This window comes from Hypanus sabinus, chromosome 12, assembly GCF_030144855.1.
Source record: "Hypanus sabinus isolate sHypSab1 chromosome 12, sHypSab1.hap1, whole genome shotgun sequence".
NCBI classification, from domain to species: Eukaryota; Metazoa; Chordata; class Chondrichthyes; order Myliobatiformes; family Dasyatidae; genus Hypanus; species Hypanus sabinus.
In genome coordinates, this window is record NC_082717.1 from 54,017,133 (window position 1) to 54,037,019 (window position 19,887).

General features: G+C 40.3%; 1 protein-coding gene across 2 annotated transcripts in view; it reads left to right on the plus strand.

Moving 5' to 3' along the window:
* The window catches only part of LOC132402888 (echinoderm microtubule-associated protein-like 6), a 352,621-nt gene that overhangs the window by 158,499 nt on the left and 174,235 nt on the right, over window positions 1-19,887 (plus strand). For both annotated transcript variants that reach the window (XM_059985945.1, XM_059985944.1), the window contains exons 12-14: window positions 1,451-1,557; window positions 6,075-6,193; window positions 7,431-7,617. In XM_059985945.1, coding sequence (XP_059841928.1) covers window positions 1,451-1,557; window positions 6,075-6,193; window positions 7,431-7,617 — 413 coding nt within the window. The remainder of the gene's footprint in view (window positions 1-1,450; window positions 1,558-6,074; window positions 6,194-7,430; window positions 7,618-19,887) is intronic.

A 19,887-nucleotide genomic window follows, 5' to 3' on the forward strand; every position in this document is an offset into this window, starting at 1 on the left:
CAGAGACAGGTGTATAAAAAGGGCCTAAAGAATCTTTGGGGACCCAAGTCACCTGAACCACAAACTATTCCAGCTGCTACCATTTGGAAAATGGACTGCAGCATAAAAGCCAGGACCAACAGGCTCTGGGATAGCTTCTTCCACCAGGCCATCAGACTGATTAATTCATACTGATACAATTATATTTCTATGCTATGTTGACTGTCCTGTTGTACATACTATTTATTAAAAATTACTACAAATTGCACATTTGGAGACATAAAGATTTTTACTCATGTATGTGAAGAATGTAAGTAATAAAGTCAATTCAATTCACTCAGGTTACTGAGGCATAACCTGCCCTCACAAAACCATGTTGACTATCCATAATCAGGATACTTAGATTTCGCCAAATGCTCATAAATCCTATCTCTGAGAGTCCTCTCCAATAGTTTGCCCAGCACTGAAGTAATACTAACTGGTCAATAAATTCCACGATTACCCCATTGCCTTTCTTGAACAAAGGAATAGCATGTGCCACCCTCTGCTCCTCTGGTACTACTCCTGCAGTCAGGAAGTCCTCAAAGATAATTTCCAAAGGTGCTGTAATTTTTTCCCTCACTTCCTGTAGTATCCTGGAGTATATACCATTCAGTCCCAGGGACTTCTCTTTCCTAATGTCTGGCACATCCTCTTTCTTAATAGTGACACGTTTCAGCATATCAGCCTATTCTATGCTGGCCTAACGTTCTGAGTTCTCCAGCATTTGGTGTGCGTTGCTTTGGATTTCCAGCATCTGCGATTTTGTCATGTTATTTACTTTTCCGCAATATCCTTTCAGTTGTGAATACTGAAATAAAGTATTCAGTAAGCACCTCACCTACTTCCTCAAGCACGTTTCCTCTTTTCTCCCTCATCGGTCCAATGCTCTAATCATCCTCCTGTACTTCATATATGTGCACTGCCTAGGGTGGGATCTTAATGGCTTAATGAATTTTTGCCTGCTAGGTCATTTCATAGAACGGGTTTTAAAAAAGCAAATCATGGAATGTATGCCTGGAATCAAATGTAAGCCAGACTTGATGAGGATGGCAGTTTTCCTTGTCTAAAAGAAGTAATCATTGACCATGGGTATTCCAGAACATGTATAACTATGTTCCTGGGCATCCTTCATTTAGATGAAGTGATGCACAAAATGCCATTTATTGATAGTTCTAATGTCAGCAAAAGACCTGTGCTTAGACTCAGTACAAGTTAACTTGCCCTACAAGTTGATTTCCAAAGCTCTTGACCTGTGATGACCTAGTCATGATTTGGTATTTGCTTTATTGCAAGTGCACAATTATTGAAGCCTTTTCCAAATTGAATGAGAGTATGTTTTGTATGATGGTATTTTATTTAATTAAATAAAATAAACATGGACTTGTTAAGGGAATGTTATAATGGCCGCAAATTATTTTGTTTTTAACAGAAGGTTATGTTGATTCTAATAGTGAAGAATCTGACTCCGATCTATCAGATGTTGCAGAATTGGATTCTGACATTGAACAAGAAGTGCAGATCAGTTATGAACGTCAGGTTAGTGACCCATTAGCAGTATTGGCATATCAATATTGCTGTTTTGATTTGATAAATATGCAGCTTTTACTTTTGATACAACTGTCATTGACAAATTTTAATTACATTTCATTTATGGGTTCATATACAGCTTCCAGTCAAGATGATACCGAGCTGCTGCTTCCATTAAGGTTGTGACACAGTCTTAGTTGTTTATTAGGGTTTTTTACTTCATAAGTGTGTCTAACCCCATCACCAGGCTCATATGCAAACTTGGCTCATTAGCTACCTCTGCTAACAGCCATGTGACTCAGTGGTGAGAAAGCCACCTCTCATAAACAATATACGCCTAAAGTTGGTATGATTTGGGGTTCAACCGAACTGAATCATCATGATGTTCCAATTAAAGAAACCACGATTTGAGTGAATGCTGTTTAAATACTACCCATAGATAATTATTGGTTGGTAAGAAATAACCGATTGTACACAGCATAAAATTATAAAGAAAGTATATTTATTAATTTCAGCTTTATCAACAGTTATTAGGACAAAGAAATTAAAATAAAAGGTCCCATTACAGTTAAACCAGTTCAAAGTACACATAACCATTGGACCATAACCATAACCATCTCTTCCAAAACTGGGTATTCAGGGGTGTATATCTTGCTCATACACTGGACCCACAGTCTGTGTATAAGCACCCATCACATTTTCAAACTCCCCTCGAAGACTATTTCAAGCTCCCTCTCTCTCAGGAGCATTGCTTTTCCTCCTTGAAGCCATTCATCTCCAAACAAAGCATTTCTTGCATTGGAGACTCTTTCCAACAACATTCTGCAGCATCTTTGCTTCTTTCCCGCTCTGCAGCTCCTGCCAAAAGACCCCAAAGCAGATGACAGTCTCATAAAACTGTCTTCATCCTGCTCTGTCTGGAATTTTCTCCAGATCTCACCATACTGATTGGCTGACATTCCAAAGCTGAACAGCAGGGCTTCTTATCTTTAGCCGAAGCGAAAACTTTCTACCAGCAGGACACACTGCTTTCGCAGAAAACAGCTAAAAATGAAATAACTACAGTACCTACAGCACCTACAGCATCGCAGTAGAAATCTTTACCAGGGCATTACATATGATTTTAGGGACAGAGCGTATGGGGGAGTTAGAGTACAGGCTAGAGTCTAAGCCTCTGTTCCATGTTCAAAGGCGAGTGACGTGGTTGAATGTCAGGCCAGCGAGGCAGTGGACCTAGATCCATGAGTCAATGAGACTGAAGTTCGAGGCCTAGTGTTCAGAGTCCTATCACCTGGCAAGTCCTGGGTCAATACTGAAGAATGAAGCCTATAGAACAAATGGAAATCTCAATCAACGTCTGAAGTTTGATAGGAAATCCAAAAGTTAAGGTCCAATGGGTGGATCCCCATCTCTGTGAATTTCTGTGAATCCACTGGGGAGGTCAAAGGCTCATGTTTGCGAATCCATGGAGGCCATAGATGACCTGTCCTGGGGTTAGAAGACTGTATATGTACATGGATGCTTGTTTTACTATTGTTGCTTTCTTACTTGGTATTTTCTATTTTGTTGTGTTCTGTTTTTCTGCCAAGCATTATGAGCATACTGTGTTGGTGCCAAAATGTGTTAATGCAAATGATGAATTTCACTATGTTTTGTTGTACATGTGAAAAATAAATCTGAGTCTGAATCTGAGGTTTGGAGTCTTTTGTGACATTTATCTTGCAGTTAATATTGTCTGTAAAGAAATGAAATATTGTCTTAAAGGAAAAACTCTAATTTTACATCATAAAATTGTAAAAAATTTGCATAAAAATTGACAAAGCAGTTTGACATTTTGTGAGAACTTCCCAGGTCTGACTGTTAGCCGGCATAATTGGAGGACCAAATCATTTCCCATTGTTTCAAACCTGGAACATTCATGATTTTATTTTTGTCACTACCGTCAACTCTGTGGAAGGATTGCCTGAAACTCATTGGTCTTACAATGCGTGGAAATGTTCACAAGTGAATGCTGCTGGCTCACACATTCTAAATCCCAGATTATGTGCTGATAGACTCGCTGAAGCTTTGCACAACTATCATGAAGGGTCTGTGGGAAAGGTCAAAGAATAGCATTCTCCCATCACTGGAGACTTGGGGGCTGTGCTCCATATACTTAGTTCTCAAGCGTATTGCTGACAAAATGACTAGGATTGAAAGATTGATGTGTTAAAATATTGTGGGTAATTGAAATAGTGCTTGGTACAATTAATCAAGTCAGTACAATAACTAACTGTATATTTTATGCTTGAAGTATGTTAAAAGGGTCCCATTCCACCTACATCTGTGACACTTTACACGTTCTTGATCACATGAATCACTTCAAGTTCCCTGGACAGGATTCTTCATTTTCACTATGGATATCAAGTCCCTATATACTTCTATCTCTGATCAGAAAGACCATACAGCTCTCTGCTTCTTTCCAGACAATTGACCTAATCAGTTCCCCTCCACTGCCACCCTCCTCCATCAGGTGGAACTGGTTCTTGCCCTCAACGATGTCTCTTATGGCTCCTCCCACTTTTTCCATGAGCCCTAGCTATAGCTACCTTTTCATCAGCTATGTGAATCAGTCCATGTTACAAGCCTTCACTGGTAACACTCTACAACTCTTTCTGATGACTACATTGACAACTGCATTGGTGCTGCTTCCTGAACACATGATGAAATTGAAGAACTCAGTAACTTTGTCTCCAATTTCCACCCTGCCCTCAAAATTACTTAGTCCATATCTAACACCTCTCGTCTCTATCTTGATCCCTTTGTCTCTGCAGACAGACTATCTACTGATATATTTTATAAACCTACTGAGTCGTTTGGCTACCTCTTCCCACCCTGTCACTTGTTAAAATGCTGTTCCCTTTTAGTTCCACTGACTTCACTTCATCTGTTCTCAGAATGAGGCTTTCCATAGTAGAACATCTGAGATGTTCTCCTCCAATGAACGGGGTTTCCCTTTCACTGCCATCAATGTTGTCCACACACATATCTCCTCCATTTCCCACACATCTGCCCTCACCCTATCTTCCTGCCACCATAACAGAGATAGCATTCCCCTTGTCCTTAGCTACTACCCCATGAGACACTGTATCCCAGCTGTTGGATTCTGATGTTTTAATCCAAGGTTCTTACAGAAGTCAGGAAAGAGGCACAAAATGTTGGTTCACAATCATTTTAGTAAGTGTTGATAGAACAAAAAGAAATTGAAATAAACAGTGATAGAGGTCTACTGAGCAAAGAAAGAGACAAAAAACTAAGATGGCGCTGCTTTGCGGTCAGCTGCTTTTATACCGGTAAGTAAGGAAAATTGCATTCAAGTTTGTAGAGATAACCAATAAGAGATCCCCTGTTCAAATCATGCAGATACAGAAGCTTCCAGAGCTTCCCAATATAACCACTAAGAGACATGTTAAACTGTTACATATATATAAAACTACAAAATGCAAGCAAATAATTATTTGTTAAACTGCAAAGAAAATATCAATTCAACTGTCTAATCTAAGAATTAAGCAATCATCCAACAGAGCACGTTGTCTTCTGTAGCTTCCACTATCGACAATCTACTAGTAAGCAAGTATTTTCCTACCCTCTCCTACTCTCCACTTTCCACAGGGATTGCTCTCTGTATGACTCACTTGTCAAGACATCCCTCCCATTGATCTCCCTCCTGGCAAGGTACTACAATTGCCCCTGTATCTCCTCACTCATCATCATTCTAGGCCCCAGTCAGCCCTTCAAAGTGGGATGATATTTCTCTTTAATGTTTCATTTAAGAGGCTGAAATCCTGATAAAGCAGCAGTTCCTCTGTACTCCATCTGAGTGTCAGTCTGGATTTTGTCATAAACTTGAAACCATGAATTTCACTGAAGATCACCATTTGTGTCTAGACTAGTCAAAATGATTGACAGTATTTAATTCTATGAATTTGTTAACTTGAGAGAGTGCAGAAGGAACACATGAGACCTGGTTGACATGCTACCTGAAATTCAAGTTTGAATTCTATTTAGAATAAACACGTTCATTGGTGCAGAACTGCGGATTCCACATGAGTCCAATGTCTTGGTTTGTAATTGGTAGACAGTCATTGTCAATCTTGTTTGGTGAAATTAGGTTAATCACCATATTGAATGGCAGATATTGGCCCATCAGGGAACTAAAAGCAAGCTGTTAGTTTAGGCCCTTAAATAGTAGTTCTGTTCTGGAAGAGGAATGTTTTGTAATCATTTTACAGAGGGCAGAGAAAGAATTGTGAGCCTTGAGTGTTGTTACATGTTCATAAATGTTCAACTGGCTTTGATTTCCAGGAAGCATGTGAAACTTTGAAATGGTAAGAAGAAATCTAGATCTTAGAAAGTTTAAACATAATTAGTGGTACAATACTGGCACAGGTTTTGTAATAGATGTCTTGGAATTTCTTGTTCAAAGTATTTACTGCTTCATGCATCTTTAGTGCTGTGGCAACATAACACTTTACTTTAACTTTTAGGTTTACAAAGAAGATCTACCTCAACTCAAACAGCAGAGCAAAGAGAAAAAACAAGCAGCAGCTCCTTTGAAAAGAGAGAGAGCCCCTGAAGGAAGTCTGAAACTGCAATTTGTCCATGGGTACCTTTTATAAGCATTTCATTCTGCTGCATTTTTGCAATGCATGGTTTGTACGTTCTTCATGAATACATTTGAAGCAACAAAGAGGTCACGTTGCATAAAAGCTACCACAGCACTGCAATAAGCTTATTTGCCTTCAAATATTGTTTAGATTAAGAGTTCCCATAATACGCCTGAACCACTCACTACTCAAGTCAAGTGACTTCATTAGGCAGTGATCATTAGCTTAAAGTTGGGCTACTTTGCTGACTGTCTGCATGTCTTCTGTGCTTCAAAAGATCATGTCCTCAAATAACACTGCATTTCAAAGTGAATTTATTACCAAAGTACATATGTCACCATATACAACCATGAGATTCATTTTCTTGCCAGCATACACAGTAATTCCAAGAAACAATAGAATCATTGAAAGACCACACCTAACAGCATGAACACCAATGTGCAAAAGACAAACTGTGCAACAATAAAAGTAAAAAAAATGATTGTAATAAATAAGCAATAAATATCGAGAACATGAGATTAAGAGTCCTTGAAAGAAAATCCATAAGTTGTGGGAACAGTTCAGTGATGGGGCTAATGAAGTTGAATGAAGTTATCCCCTCTGGTTCAAGAGCCTAATGGTTGAGGGGTAATAACTGTTCCTGAACCCAGTGGCGTGGGTCCTGCTCATGTGTCTGTTTCCTAATGGCAGCATGTGTGAAGAGAGCATGGCTTTGGATAGTGATGTTCCTTGATGTTGGATACTACTTTACTGAGACAGAATATTTAAGTTAAACTAAGTAGTGCAAAACAAAAACAAAAATAGGTGAACTCTAAGGAGTCCTTCCCTGTGCTATATTCCATGTTTTTCCCATACCCTTTATGCTGAATTACTGTGTTTCGTGCATTTTCTGGGATAAGATTCCGAAGGAATTTAAGTGGAGAGAAGGGGATAATAGCCATAGAACAACACCTTAAGATGATTGTTATGTGAACCAGTGGAGAAGCAAGGAGAAATAATGTTTCACACTGAGTTGTTATATGCTGTGTCCTGCGCAGGACATAAAATTTGATTTGAAAGTCATTTTTAGAAATTGTTTGAACAAATATTTGAACAAGTGAAATGAAAAATAGAATTTTTTTTCTCTAGAGATAGCCTGGATGATTTTACTACTGGCAGATATTGATGCCTAAAAAGGATACTTTAAAATTCAGCTCTTAATATTTGTAAAGCCTGTTTCGTATTTTGTGTTTTAAGGTACAGAGGATATGATTGTCGAAATAATCTCTTCTATACCCAAGCCACTGAGGTGGTCTACCATGTTGCTGCAGTTGCCATTGTTTACAACAGACAACAGCATTCGCAGAGATTCTATCTTGGACATGATGATGATATCCTCAGTCTAGTCATTCATCCAGTTAAGGACTATGTGGCCACTGGGCAGGTATTTAAAAAATATATATAGACACCCACTGGAATGTGATAATATACCGGGGAGACATACTGCACAGCTTGTTCAAACTATTGGCTCATAAGTTGGATGGCATACATTATGTTTTTTCAGAATAATGCCACTGTATTTAAATGTTTTAGTATAAAGGAAGGTCATTTTGCACAGATTGCCTATTTTGAGAAATTTAACTTGGCAAATTTAGTTATAAAATGATGGCAATAATGCAGCTAGCACACATACCATGTGTGAGACAATGCCATTTGTCATCTATCACTCATTTGAAGCATTTGGAGTTGAGATTGAGTCTCATTTTTATGCCAGAAAAATGATTGGAATTTAAAAGGAACCTGTGTCTTACAGAAATATTAAACCTTTACTGCATAGTGTGCTGGTAGTTCAGTATTTCAAGGAAAATAACTAAATGCAGGTCTGGAAAGATATCTGGGGATATCAGAAAAAGGGTCATCCAGCTGCAGGGTAGGTGACTTTTGACTCTAGGACAAGGGTTGATTATACCTCCATTAGGTAATCTGAGCTCGTGGTTGTTTAGTGAGTGGGTGACAGCTGGGGCCAGCAGTATGCACGTGTGATTGTAGTACTTGAATATGGGCCCATCATTGATGAGTTGTATTTGGGGATTTTTTTAGTCGGGAGCTGTAATCAGTAAATTAAGAAACTTACTGAATCCAGTAAGTTGTGGGAAGTCATTGAGCCAAGAGTTCAGGAGCAATACCACTGAGTTAGTTCATCGATGCATTAACCTCTGAAATCTTGATTGGTTGTGAATCCAAACAGAGGATGCAGGCAGGGGAACCTGCCCAGCCTGATGCCATGTTCTCCTTTGTAGGCTGCCCAGGGCTCAAATCTCCATGTCTTTGAGAAGCAATGTCATTTTTTCTGGTTACCATCTTTTAACATGGATAACATTAATCTCTTTCAGTATGCTACACATACTGAGCCAAAAGTAGGATTTCAAAAACAAGTAAATATGCATGGAGGCTTCAGTTGGAATTGGTTTATTATTGCCATGTGTACCAAGTTTCTGTGAAGAGCTTTTCTTACAAACTATTCATTCAGATCAGATTATTACACAGTTCATTGAGGTAGAACAGGGTAAAACAATAATAATGCAGAATCAAGTGTTGCAGCTACAGAGAGTGCAGTGCAAGTCAACAATAAGATGCCAGATCATAACAAGGTATGACCTATCATACTAAGAAATTATTTAAAGTCTTATAACAGCAGGGCTGAAGCATTTCTTGAGCTTGGTGGTACGAGTTTTCAGCCTTTTGTGTCTTCTGCCTGATGGCATAGTGGACAAGAGAGGGAAGCAAAAACATGTGCCCTTTAAACCTAGCTCTCAAGGACTGCAGAGAGCTGTGCTCTTCTCTTCAGCTGTACAAAGAACTGTGTACCCAGCCACAACAAAGATCCAGTTCATTCCAGCTAGCTGACCAGTCTATACCATCTGCACAGTTTCCGGCAGATTCACTGGAGAACTTGATGTTTTCTGTTCTCTGAAATAGTTTCTACATTTCATTAGAGACCATTGTTGAGAAAGCATACAGATCGGCATAACTGAGCTTTTTGAAGGTTTGGGGTGATATTGTACTTGTAGCAGTTCTGTTGCTCATTCAAAATCCAAAGCTCTACATGAATTTCTAGAGCTATTGCTTTCCTGACAACAGATTCAATACATCTTTTCATGATTCTGAGTAGCTAGGAAGCTTGAATAACCCTTTTTCTCCATCTTATTTCCATCATGCAGCTTATGGAGTTAGATGTTGGCTTGTGATTCTTGTCAATACCCTTCTTTGGAACCGGAGAGCCTCTACAATGATGGGACAATCAGGAGCTTTGTGTGGAGTGACTTCAAATCATTGACATTTTGGTGGATGTCTGTGTCCAATTGAGCACATTGCAGTGCACTCTACATCCAGTTGAATTTTTAAAAATTTTATGACGCTTTCTATGTAAGCTTAGCAACAACAGGGTTTGGCTTTCAATTTTGAGAGAAGGGATTGGAAGGGGGAGGAGGATTGGCAAAGGCTAATAAAATGAAGTTAGGTTTAAGCGGAGTGGAGATTGTGTGAGTGGACATGGTTAGAGTGGAGAGCTGAAGTTTTGGTTCAAGAGACTTCAGTGAGAAGAGGCGGAATTTACATGCAATTTGTGTTACATTCTCTTTCTTAGGTTCTATTATTACACAAGTAGAACAGTGAGAATGAAACTCAGGGAAGTGATTATACTCCTCTTGCATAATGTGGGAAATCAGGCATACCTCCAAAGTTTAAAATAAATTTATTATCATATGTCATCAAACAGAACCTTGAGATTCATTTCCTTGAAAGCATACTCAATAAATCCATATAATAATAGCCATAACAGAATTAATGAAAGACCACACCAACTTGGATGTTCAACCAGTGTGCAAAAGCCAGAAAACTGTGCAAATACAAAAAGAAAGAAAGAAAAATAGATAGATAGATAGATCAATCTGCAATAAATATCAAGAACATGAGATGAAGAGTCTTGAAAGGGAGTCCTTGATTGTGGGGATATTTCAATGATAGGGCACGTGAAGTTGAGTGAAGTTATTCCCTTTAGCTCAAGAGCTTGATGGTTGAGGGGTAATAATTGTTCCTGAACCTACTGATGTGAGTTCTGAGTCTCTTGTACCACCTTGCCAATGGCAGCAGCAAGAAAGCTGAGCTGGAGGGGGTCCCTGATGATGTTGCTTTCCTGTGATAGCATTTCATGTAGATGTGCTCAATGTGCTCAATATCTTCACCTGTGATAGACTGGGCTGTATTGAACTTAATGTATCCTACTTTTTGTAAGATTTTCCCTTCAAGGCCAATGGTGTTTCTATACCGTCCATGATGCAGCCTGTCAACACACTATCACAGAAACACAGAAACATAGAAAATAGGTGCAGTAGTAGGCCATTCGGCCCTTTGAGCCTGCACCGCCATTCAGTATGATCATGGCTGATCATCCAACTCAGAACCCTGTACCTGCTTTCTCTCCATACCCCCTAATCCCTTTAGCCACAAGGGCCATATCTAACTTCCTCTTAAATATAGCCAATGAACTGGCCTCAACTGTTTCCTGTGGCAGAGAATTCCACAGATTCACCACTCTCTGTGTGAAGAAGTCTTTCCTCATCTCAGTTCTAAAAGACTTCCCCTTTATCTTTAAACTGTGACCCCTCGTTCTGGACTTCCCCAACATCGGAAACAATCTTCCTGCATCTAGCCTGTCCAAACCCTTTAGAGTTTTATACGTTTCAATAAGATCCCCCCTCAATCTTCTAAATTCCAGTGTATTATTGAGTACAAGAGCAAGGATGTCCTTTTGCATTTGTACAGGGCCCTGGTGAGACCACACCTGGAATCTTGTGTACAGTTTTGGTCTCCAGGTTTAAGGAAGGACATTCTGGCAATTGAGGAAGTGCAGCGTAGATTCACTAGGTTGATTCCTGGGATGGCAGGGCTGTCTTATGCAGAGAGATTGGAGAGATTGGGCTTGTACACACTGGAATTGAGGAGATTGAGAGGGGATCTGATTGAAACGTTTAAGATAATTAAAGGATTTGATAGGATTGAGGCAGGAAATATGTTCCAGATGTTGGGAGAGTCCAGTACCAGAGGGCATGGATTGAGAATAAGAGGTCAGTTATTTAAAACAGAGTTGAGGAAGAGCTTCTTCTCCCAGAGAGTTGTGGAGGTGTGGAATGCACTGCCTCGGAAGACGGTGGAGGCCAATTCTCTGGATGCTTTCAAGAAGGAGCTAGATAGATATCTGATTGACAGGGGAATCAAGGGATATGGGGACAAGGCAGGGACTGAGTATTGATAGTGAATGATCAGCCATGATCTCAGAATGGCGGTGCAGGCTCAAGGGGCCGAATGGTCTACTTCTGCACCTGTTGTCTATTGTCTATAAGCCTAGTCTATCCAGTCTTTCTTGATATGTAAGTCCTGCCATCCCAGGAATCAATCTGGTGAACCTTCTCTGTACTCCCTCTATGGCAAGAATGTCCTTCCTCAGATTAGGGGACCAAAACTGCACAAAATATTCTAGGTGCGGTCTCAGCAAGGCCTTGTACAACTGCAGTAGAACCTCCCTGCTCCTGTACTCAAATCCTTTTGCTATGAATGCCAACATACCATTTGCCTTTTTCACCGCCTGCTGTACCTGCATGCCCACCTTCAATGACTGGTGTACAATGACACCCAGGTCTTGTTGCATCTCCCCTTTTTCTAATTGGCCACCATTCAGATAATAATCTGTTTCCCTGTTCTTGCAACCAAAGTGGATAACCTCACATTTATCTACGTTAAATTGCATCTGCCATGAATTTGCCCACTCACCTAACCTATCCAAGTCACCCTGCATCCTCTTAGCATCCTCCTCACAGCTAACACTGCCGCCCAGCTTCGTGTCATCTGCAAACTTGGAGATGCAGCATTTAATTCCCTCGTCTAAATCATTAATATATATTGTAAACAACTGGGGTCCCAGCACTGAGCCTTGCAGTACCCCACTAGTCACTGCCTGCCATTCTGAAAAGGTCCCGTTTACTCCCACTCTTTGCTTCCTGTCTGCCAACCAATTCTCTATCCACATCAATACCATACCCCCAATACCGTGCGCTTTAAGTTTGCACACTCATCTCCTGTGTGGGATCTTGTCAAAAGCCTTTTGAAAATCTAAATATACCACATCCACTGGCTCTCCCCTATCCACTCTACTAGTTACATCTTCAAAAAATTCTAAGATTCGTCAGACATAATTTTCCTTTCACAAATCCATGCTGACTTTGTCCAATGATTTCACCTCTTTCCAAATGTGCTGTTAACACATCTTTGATAACCGACTCTAGCATTTTCCCCACCACCGATGTCAGACTAACCGGTCTATAATTCCTCGGTTTCTCTCTCCCTCCTTTTTTAAAAAGTGGGGTTACATTAGCCACCCTCCAATCCTCAGGAACTAATCCAGAATCTAAGGAGTTTTGAAAAATTATCACTAATGCATCCACTATTTCTTGGGCTACTTCCTTAAGCACTCTGGGATGCAGACCATCTGGCCCTGGGATTCACTACACATCTATAGAAGTCTGTTAAAGTTTTAGATGTCATACCAAATCTTTGCAAACTTCACCTGTGAGATGGCTTTCTGGAGATCATACCTGGACATCTTGTAACAGTTTTGTTTACCAGACTTGATCTAGCCCTCAGCTAATTGCAGATCTCATGGTTCATCCAGGGCTTCTGGTTGGGGAAGACTGTATGATTTTGTGAAGACACACTCATCTACAACTGTTTTAATAAAGTCAATGACACCTATGGTGTATTCATTCAGATCCACTGAAGAATCCTTGAACAGGGCCCAGTCCACCGACTCGAAGCAATCCTGTGGCTGCTGCTCTGCCTCCTGCGACTACTTCTTTGTTCTCCTAATCTCTGGAGCTTTGCTTTTTAGCCTCTGCCTGTACATAGGTAGGAGAAGGACAGCCAAGTTGTCTGATTTACCAAAATGAGGTCTGGGCATTGAGCGGTAGGCATGACTTCGTATAACAGTAGACTAGTGCGTTGGGACCTCTGGCGCTATGGGTTATATGCCGATAGTAATTAACAAGGTTTCCTTCAAATAAACCTGGTTGAAGAGCCTTGACTATGATTTAAAATACATCAGGATGGACTGTTTCTTGTTTGGAGACAACGTCAAGCGCTTGATTATCATCAGCAGTTGGTGGTATGTAAATTGCAGTGAGAATTATGGAAGAGAACATCCTTGGTATATAGAGCAGAAGGCATTTGATCGTTTAGTAATCGGTGTTGTGGGGAACACAAGTTTGACAAAACTGCCACAGACTCTGCTAAGAGTCTATCATGAAGCACACAGCCCCACCTTTTGCCTTTTCCAAATCAGCAGTCTGGTCCATATTCTAAGTCAAGAAGCTTCCCGATTTGATTGCTGTATCTGGTGTGCCCCAGGAAAGCCATATTTCGCTCAGACATAAACCACACCAATCCCTCATTTTTCTCCAATCCAGCAATCTTGCTCTCAGGTCCTCAATTTTGCTCTCCAGCAATTGGACATTTGCTAACAAGAAGCTAGGTAGAGGGGGCCTGATCCCTCATACAGTGTGGTAATCACAGGATTACTAACTAAACTATGTGCTAATGAGGTCAGGAAGAGAAGATCATGCAGTTTAACATGGGGCTATGCAGGTGGTACAAGAGAGAGGGCTTCAGAGTTTTGGATCATTGGGCTCTCTTCCAGGGAGATGGTTTGCACCTGAACTGAAGAATGATCAATATCCTTGAGCGAAGGTTTGCTAGTGTACATTTGCAGGATGTGAATTTTTATTATCAAATTAGATTAATTTTAGATTCAAATAGGATTCATTTTCTTGTGGGTATTCTCAATAAATCTATGGAATAGTATAATAATCATAATGGAATCAATGAAAGCCCACACCAAAGGTACAAAAGATGACAAACTGCGCAATACAACAAAGAAAAAATATTAACAACTAGATAAGTAATAAATATCAAGAACATAAGATGAAGGCATTGAAAGTGAGTCCATAGGTTGTGGTAAGATTTCAATGATGAGACAAGTGAAATTGAGTGAAGTTATCCCCTTTGGTTCAAAAGCCTGATGGTTGAGGGTAATAACTGTTTCTGAACCTGTTGCTGTGAGTCTTGAGGCTCCTGTACCACCTTCCTGATGGCAGCAGTGAGAAGAGGGCATGTCCTGGGTGGTGGGGATCTCTGATGCTGCTTTCCTGTGACAGCACTCCATGTAGATGTGCTTAATGGATGGAAGGGCTTTACCCGTGATGGACTGAGCCATTTTTGTAGGATTTCCCATTCAACAGCATTAGTGTTTCCATACCAGGCTGTGATGCAACCAGTTAATATACTCTCCACCACATATCTAAAACCTGACAAACATTTATAGATATCATGTCAAATCTTCACAAACTCCTAAGGAAGTAGAGATGCTGCAATGCTTTTTTTCATAATTGCACTTATGTGATTAGCTAGGCCAGGTCTTCTGAAATGATAACAAAGGAATTCAAAGTTACTCACCCTCTCTACCTCTAATCTGATGAGGACTCACTCATGGACAACTGGTTACCTGCTCCTGAAGTCCTTAATTGAATAAGAGGTTGTTGATTTTGGCCTATGATAGTGGTGTCATCAACATGTTTGTATATAGCATATTCATATAAAAGGTACCGATCCATAATTCATTGGAAGTGTCATCACTGGTGTATAGGATCGTAAAGGGGACATATGGCACATTGGCCTTCATAAATAAGGGAATTGAGTACAGGAGTTGTATAAAATGTTGGTGAGGCTGACTTTGGAGTATTGAGTACAGTAATAAGCCTGGAAAAAAGTTGTTTGTTTAATAGTAATTCAACCATATATGAATATCCATGAACAGCCAAACAAAACAGTATTACTTTGGAGCCAAAGTGCAAAATACAGTACCAACAGTCACACACAGATCAAGGCACAGCTAAGATAGCAAGCACATAAAAGCACAGTACTGTACAGTAAAATATAGTCACACAAAAAAGAGTCCAAGACCCTGAGTTCATGAACGTTTCAGCAATCTGTAATTAACACAATACATCTTGTCTTCTGGAGCAAACACTGGGGAGCAGCACTGCCTCCAGCATGGACGCCACACCACAATGCTTCCAGTGGAGTGCATCTACTCTGATGCCTTGCTCCTGAGCAGCTGTAAGCAGATGACACCGCAGCTTTAGGCCTCATCCTTGCTACGGCCAAAACCACACTGCTCCCCTGTTATCCACCAATAAGTCAGTGAATCAGTGAAAAGTAGATAAAACTTGCAAGATTGTTGCTGGGACTTGAGAAGCTGAGTCATAGAGAAAGGTTGAATAGGATTGTACTTAATTTCCTGGAGTACTGGAGAATGAGAATGGGAGGTATACAAAATTAAGGGATATGGATACGGTAAATATATACAGGCTTTTTTCCCCTGAGGTGGGCTGAGACTGGAGCTAGAGTTCACAAGTTTAGGGTGAAAGGTAAAATATTTAAGGGGAATCTGAGGGGGAACTTCACTGAGAGGATGATGAGAGTATGGAATGAGCTGCTGGCAAAGTGGTGGATATGGATTCAATTGCAACATTTTAGAGCAGTTTGGTTAGGTACATGGATGAGAGGGAAATGGAGGACTATGTTGCATAATGGCACTTGGCAGAAAAGGAGGATGGTGTGGACCAGATGGGCCTAAGGGCCTGTTTCTGTGCTGTAATGTTCTCTGACTCTCATGAAATGGTGGCAAAATTACTGAAAAGACAATGGATCCTTGAAAACAATTCTTGCTTTAAGTGGCCATATGTCCTGAACATTCTGATTTCATCATGAACATATATGGCTATGGCTTCTTCGCTCTTCTTATGAGGATTTTGTTTTTAATCAAAAGGTGAAATTGTTAGGTCCAATCTACAAGTTTCATTAAGGATTCTGAGAAGGAAGTACCAATAATGAAATCTTCTCACCCATGACTGGCCTACCATATACCCTCTTGGCTGTTTCAATACTGATCAAGACAAGAATGTCATGAATGTGTGACTCTCTCAACTTGGTCATGGCAGCCATGTTGATAGCAATTTGCCCTGTTAAAGGATTGCAACATGGAGTCCCAAGTCTTGAAGTGACCAACAAAGTGTAATACTGTATGCCAGTCCTTGACCTTGGCATTCAGTGAAGCTTTATTAAGAACTTCATGACACATAGATGGTGCTTTAGAAACAAATGGGTACACTGTTAATAACTAGAGCAAGAAAAAGATCTAATAACTTTTGTTCTCTTTCTAGTACACTATACCTTGTGGGACTTGACTGTAGTATATCATTATTCATTATCTCCCCAGATATAGAGCTAATGAAGAATATTGGTCTTTAAAGTGAACTTTGTACATCCCAGTTCTTCGGACTTTCAAAATGAGCATTAAATTTACTAAGAAGACCGTATAAAGAATTCTGAATGGAATGCAAGCAAGACTCTGCAGTTTACATTCATTTGCTTGGGGTTCTGGTAAATTTATGACTGATTACCTTGAAATCAAAACAACTTCATCTCCGACATCTATTCTAAGCCTCACTGTTGATAGTATGTCAGGGCTGGTCCTCCAGTAAGCATCCTCTGAGGGGAACTCCATTTTCAAGATTCAAGTTTGTTTATCACATGAACATCAAAAAATCCGGTTAGAATTAACAACCAACATACCCAAGAATGTGCTGGGGGCAGCCTGCAAATATCGCCATACATTCTACCGCCAGCATAGCACGCCAACAATTCTTGGCAGAGTAACAGTACACAACAAGCAACAGAACAGCAGCAGCAAAAACAAGTCCTGTTCCTCCCTTTGCCCCATCCATCCACCCAGCCCTCCACCCTCACAGTCCTTTAACCACTGGACAGCCCATTTTCTCCAGCCTACAGCCTCCAGTGGATTTGGATTTGAATTTGGGATTCAGCTTTCACAGTGGACTCAGAGATTCGCAGACTTGGAGCTCCAGAGCCTTGACTTCTGGACTTCCGATTTGACCCTTGGACCTCAATCCTCAGCATCAACCCCAAGGACCAGTCAATCACTGAAAACTAGACTATGAACTCTGGACATGCCATGATGGGACCCTGCACATGAGGTCTTGAACTTTGGATTTGTGAACCTAGGTGGTCATTTAATATCATTCTATCTGACTGCATAGAGCTCTAATTCCAAAATATCTTGCTGACCTGGGGGGAGAGGTGATTCTGCCTCTGAACCCTAACCTGACCCTGAACTCACCTCTCTGTCCCAAAAACAATCTCTACAAAACTAAAAAAGTAAACTCAACTAAACCTGACGCATGTCTGAATGGAAGTTGCAGTTCATTGCTATCTTGAAGCATCCAGTTTTTTGGTCTCTAAAGTTGTAGAGGACAGGAGGAATCTCTTAGATAGCATTATGGTTGTTACTGGCATATTGAAGCACCCTTCTAATTAATGTTCATCAGCCAGACTCAGCCACCATATGCTTCAGAGTTCCAAATGGTTACTAATGTATAATGAAAGGTCTTTCCAATAGTTCCAAGTAATAAGCAAATATGGTGATGGTAACCAGTCTCTTTTCTTATATAAAAATAAAGGTTACAGAGCCAAAATCCAGTGCAATGTACAAATATAATCTTAAAATCTTTTTGATTTTCTCATCTCATCAACATATTTCATTGCAGGGATATATTGGAATAAATTTGTGGAAAATAGCAATTAACACAAGCAACTTGACATTTGGTCTCAGGAAAAAGCATGAAGTATTGAAGAATGCAGTGTTATTGTTTACATGGAATTTTCAAAGCTGTTGACAAGGTCCCACAGTTCTGTGCTGAACTGAGAGTCTGTAGACAAACTCTTTGTGAACTTCACTTCAGAATGCTATTTGCTGAGGTTTATTATTTGCATGATTTTTTTTCTCTGCACATTGGTTGCTTGGTGGTCTTTTTAAAAAAATTTTTTGGGGGTTTCTTTGTTTCTTTAGGAGACAAATCTTAAGGTTGTATAATGTATACATACTTTGATAATGTACTTTGAACTTTTGAAAGGAGGTGCGGAAAGAAAGTATCTCCAGAAGGGTTGTATGCATCTGCAACTCACTGCTTATGAGATGGTAGAAAGAGGAAATGCTAGTCATATTTCAACAGTATTTGCATGTGTACATTGCATGTATGTGTTCTGTGATCTTGTGAACATTATGTTGGTGGGTGGGATTGCAGTGGTGGTTTTTTAATGAGTACAGTCAACCTGGGATAAATGCTGTCCTGGGTGTCACATTTGCTTTGAAAATCAAACTTCTGATATCTACAACTTACAGTAACTTGCTGGCTTTTTGTCACCTTATACAACCACAATCTGTACTGGTGTCAAATCTGTGCTATGTTATTGTTTCAACACTTTCTCAATATTCCATGTTACATTAAGTTCATGCAGGGGCCATGTGGATTGTTTCCCATATCTTGGGAGCCACATTTTAACAAACACCATAAAAAGCATTCTGTCTGGATGCATAACAGCTTGTTTGGGCAAAAGCTCTGCGCCTGACTGCATGAAACTACAGAGAATTGTGTACACAGCTCAGCACATCTTGGAAACTAAACCCTTCTCTATGGACTCTGCCGATACTTCTTGCTGCCTCAGTAAAGCAGCCTGCATGATCAAAGACTTCACCGACCCCGAACAGTCTCTCTTTTCCCCTCTCCTGTTGGACAGTATGCACGAGCCTGAAACCACATACTTACCAGGTTCAAGGATGGCTTCTGTTATCAGATTCTGGAATGGACTTCGGTAATATAGATTCTTGATCTCTCAATCTACCTCGTTATGATTTTGCACTTTTTCTAATGAAACACCCCAGTTTCCTTGGCTGCAGAAGTCTGGGGAAGGCAACCCCCAGCCCTGGCAAACTCATGAGATTGAGGCATGCTTGATCCCACTCCAAACCTCAGTTTGTGTGGATGCTGTGTCATTTGCTACTCTGTTAATGCCATGAAATAACAGACAGTACACTGCATATGATTAAAGGAATTGCTGTATATTTATGAATCTTAACTGAAGGGTTAGTAAAGAATAACAAAAAGAAAAGGGCCCATTCTAATTAAACAGTCCAATGTGCACAAGTTGGAGGTCATCTTGAACTTCTCTGTCACACGCTGGGCACCTGGTCAACGTGAAAGCACACCCCACCTTCCGAACGTTGATCTGAATTGAATTGAATTGACTTTATTTCTTAATCCTTCACATACATGAGGAATAAAAATCTTTACATTATGTCACCATCTAAATGCGCAATGTGCAATCATAGTAATTTATAATAAATAGAGCAGTCAATGTAATATAGAGTACACTCAGATCAGAGTGACTTAATCAGTCTGATGGCCTGGTGGAAGAAGTTGTCTCAGAGCCTGTTGGTCCTGGCTTTTATGATGCAGTACCATTTCCTGGATGATAGCACCTGAAATAAATAGTGGTTGAGGTGACTTGGATCCCTTGATCCAAAATGATCCTTTGGGCCCTTTTTACACACCTGTCTTTGTAAATGTCCTGAATCATGGGAAGTACACAACTACAGATGTGTTGGGCTATCCACACCACTCTCTGCAGAGTCCTGTAATTACGGGAGGTACAGTTCCCATACTAAGGAGTGATGCAGCCAGACAGG